Source organism: Papio anubis, chromosome 1 (genome assembly GCF_008728515.1).
Source record: "Papio anubis isolate 15944 chromosome 1, Panubis1.0, whole genome shotgun sequence".
Lineage (NCBI taxonomy): Eukaryota > Metazoa > Chordata > Mammalia > Primates > Cercopithecidae > Papio > Papio anubis.
The window spans coordinates 18,787,765-18,791,275 of record NC_044976.1 but is presented as its reverse complement, the minus strand read 5'-3'; the positions used below and the strand labels follow the sequence as shown (position 1 = coordinate 18,791,275).

The window sequence follows — 3,511 nt, the reverse complement described above, 5'->3', positions numbered from 1 at the left end:
AGACACCTGCATCTGAGTGCCCAGCATACAGACATTCTGGGAGGCTGAGACAGACAGCCGACGTCCCTCCAGGGAGCCTGGCGCATGTGATTTCCAGACAAGGCAGAAGTTACTGCCTCCTCCTCCAATATTAAGGAACAGCTTTTTGGCAGCAGTCCCCAGCCCCCGTCCTAATCCTGAGGTTGGCTCGAGCTGCTCAGAAGAGCTACTTTCAGGGTTCTGATGGTAACCAGGGGGAGCTATACAGGCTCACCTGTGGCTTATCTGACCCTCAATCCATTTTTTCACCCCCAGCAGGCCTGGCATTAAACACAACACAGGAGTAGTGACAGGGCTGAAAAAGCAGGTCCACTTTATTTACAATGATCAGTGACACATAGATCTTTGGGCTTTTTGTGGTCTCGCGAAGACACCTGGGCGGGGCGGGGGGCCCACTCCCTTGGTTGGGTTAACACACCCTCCTTCCTCATCCTGCTGGGAGAATCCGCTGCTGTCAGGACCCACCTGCTGTGACTAGCCTCGACTTGGGAGTATCTCTGCTGTGCCTACTTTCTAGGTAGTCAGTGTCCCCAAGCACCTGCCAAAGGTTCTCCTTACCTCCTTTGGAAGCCCCATCTTGGTCCTGGTTGCGGGGCACCTAGGAGGGGACCACATACATCCGTCTGCAGAGATGGGACGGGCAAGGAATCCCGCGGGGGTGCCTGGGCAGAGGCGTGGGCAGTGGCCTGGTGCAGGGCTGTTACCTGGCCTAACCTGTTGTTTGAACGTCGGTGGGACTGTCTCAGTGTTCTCCAGAGGCAGAGCAGTGAAGTCCCAGGAGTCCTCCAAGGCGTAGAGAGGCGGGGCTTGGGCCTGCGAATTCCTCCGTGTGTATGGCAGTGGACTCTGCCCACCACTGGCCCAGCCCCAATTCTCCCAGACTGCTAGATTCTTCCTCTACACGAATGCCTCTCCAGGGTCATTTATTTTTTTTCCATAGGGAAGAAAGCTAGAGGGACCAAGGGCAGGGTCACTGCCTCCACCCTGCCCAGGGTCCAAACCCACCCTCCTGATTTCTGGAAACTTCCTCCCTTGACAGGATGTTTTGGGAGGGAATGAGGTCTGTGGGCAGAGACTGGGTGTAAAGCATAGGGGGTGGGTCCACAATGGCAGGCCCGGGCAACTCCGGGTGTGGGGAGAGATGAACACCCCCCAATAACGAAGGGCGTATCAGGCATCACCCTGAGCCAAAATGAGGCGGCGGGGAGGACAACACGGAGACCACGGGGGAGACACGGGCCGGGGGCCGGGGCAGCCGAAGCGGGCAGGGCCGGGGTTGGAGGCTGTGAGTCTGGCGGGCCGGGCCTGGGGCCGCGAGTCCTGTCCTTCCGCTCTCAGCGCGCCTGGCCCGCCCGCTCCCTGGGGCCGGCCTTCCAGCGGCGGGGCTGAGCGGGCGGTGGGGGCGCCGGGACGCCCCGCAGGCTGCACGTCCTCAGCTCCCGGGCCAGGCTGAGCACCTCCGGCCGCTCGTGCTGGGGGGCTCCTCCCTCTCGCTCCTCCGCGTCGTCCTCCTCCTCCTCTTCGTCCTCCTCCTGGATGCTGCTGAGGCGCGGCGCCCCGCGGCTGCGCTCGCTCGGCGGCGGCCGGTAGGCGCACTTGGCATTGAGCAGGCGGCGCAGCGGGGCGCGGGGCACCGAGGCGGCGGCGCCCCCCGCGCGGAGATGCTGCTGGCGCACGTGGCGCGCATCGCTCTGGCGCTGCAGGCGCTTGAAGTCGCTGAAGGCCGCCAGCGCGGTCTGGCGGAGCAGGCGGGCCAGGGCGCGCGCCTTGTGCGCCCGCGCCAGCAGCACAGCGTGGCAGCGCAGCACCACGGCCTTGTGGCGCGCCTGGTGGCGGTAGACCCAGGCGAAGACGCGCGGGTGGCGCCCGTCCGCCGTGCAGTAGGTGATGCGCGGCAGCAGGTAGGCGTGCGCCGGCCTGCGGCCCCCCGAACCCCCGGCGGTGCCGCGCTCGCACGGCTGCATGCGGATGCCGTGCGGCCCCAGCGTCAGCTTCATCTTGGTGCCCCCGCCCGGCCCGCAGCGAGCCCAGATCTTGCCCACGGCGTCGTCGGTGCAGCCGTCGCCCTTGGCGTGCAGGGTGACGGCGTTGCCCAGGTACCACACGGTGTAGGTCGGGTCCTCCTTGTTGAGCTCCACTTTCTGGCGCCGGCTGCGGAACACGCGGCCCAGGCGCTCCAGCGGCCAGTCGGGCAGCAGGTCCGGGCAGGAGCGCAGGAAGCTGGAGAGCAGCGACGTGTAGGCGAGCCCCGGACTCAGGCTCTTCGCCTTGCACTTGGCCTCGTCCTCCACCAGCACGAATTTGTTACGTCTCCAGGGCAGCATCGCGGCGGCGGCCAAAAGGGCTGGGGGCGCGGGGAGCTCACCGGCGTCCTGTCAGGAGGCCGGGGGAGGAAAGGCGCGCAGAAGTCCACCGCTCTGGAGTCGCGAGAAGCCGGGCAGCGCCGGAGACAGTCAGTGCCCGGAGATGCCCAGTGCCAGGCAGGGCAAGCTTCGCAGATGCCCGGTGCCCAGCCGGGCCGGCAGCCGAGGTGCCGGACGGCGGCCGAGTGGCTGGGAACAGCTTTTCCCGGGAGTGGCTCCAGCCGTCTGGGAAGCGAGGAGGGGCCGGGGCTGGGGGTGGGCTGGGCTGGACGCCCCCCAGGCCCAAACAGTGGGATTTCCGCCGTCCCTGCTGCCGCAATTTGGGTCGCCGGAGCCTCTGGCGGCTGCTCGGTGGGGCAGACCGAGAGCGCGGCTGCGGTGGGAACTCCTTCAGGCGTCGCGGCTCCACCTCCCCCGGCTGCCTACATCACCGGGCGGGACCGCTAGCTCTCTTGTCCCCTCCCCTTGCCCTCTTCTCCCCTCCCCCGCGCAGGCTCGCGCTGCCCGGGACCCTGCACAGGCGCGGTGGAACGGGTTTAATCATTATTAGTGGAGGGGTGGGGGTAGAGAGGGCTGTTAAGTACTAGGAATCCCCTGAAATATACAGGAGGGCTTTGTCTATGCTAATTTATTTGGCCTCGCTACTGGCCTCCAAGCTCCCTCTGGTGCATTCGGGAACCCCCGCACCCCAAGATTCCTGCAGTCCCTCACCCACAGCATATCATTACCCCCATCCCTGGGAGTGGGAGTTAGGGTGGGTTCCTGAAGGGGCCGGCCTGGCGCACTTTGCCTGGTCTGCACAGCACAAAGCCAGCCGAGGTGGCCGAGCAGTGCAGTGGAAAAGTACTGTCACTTGGTGAAGCTTTCTCCCAGGTTCCTCCAAGGTCGTGGGCTAGACCGCTGGGCCTGAGCTGAGAGACCTGGCCACTGCTCCAGTGGCTGGCAGTGCCCCTCGCCTGGCCTGAAGCAGGGAGGGCACTCTTTGAGGGGTGGGGGAAACTTTCAGAACAGGGTCTGTGGTAATTGCAGTTGAAAAGCTCCTTCTGGCTAACGGGCAGCCTCTGGGCTCTGTGAAGATGAAATCAGCTCCTGTTTGTGAACTCCTGTGA

The 3,511-nt window shown here is 65.0% G+C and overlaps 1 protein-coding gene across 1 annotated transcript; it reads right to left on the bottom strand.

Annotated features, from left to right (window-relative positions):
- Positions 1-323: 323 nt before the first annotated feature.
- Positions 324-2,892, bottom strand: FAM43B (family with sequence similarity 43 member B). Its single transcript, XM_017952965.3, has one exon. The coding sequence runs from the start codon at positions 2,361-2,363 to the stop codon at positions 1,374-1,376; it is 990 nt and encodes a 329-aa protein (XP_017808454.1). The 5' UTR covers positions 2,364-2,892; the 3' UTR covers positions 324-1,373.
- Between the last annotated feature and the right edge of the window lie 619 nt (positions 2,893-3,511).

Excerpts from the sequence above, each read along its gene's own strand:
- FAM43B (XM_017952965.3), bottom strand. The coding sequence starts at position 2,363 with ATGCTGCCCTGGAGACGTAACAAATTCGTGCTGGTGGAGGACGAGGCC.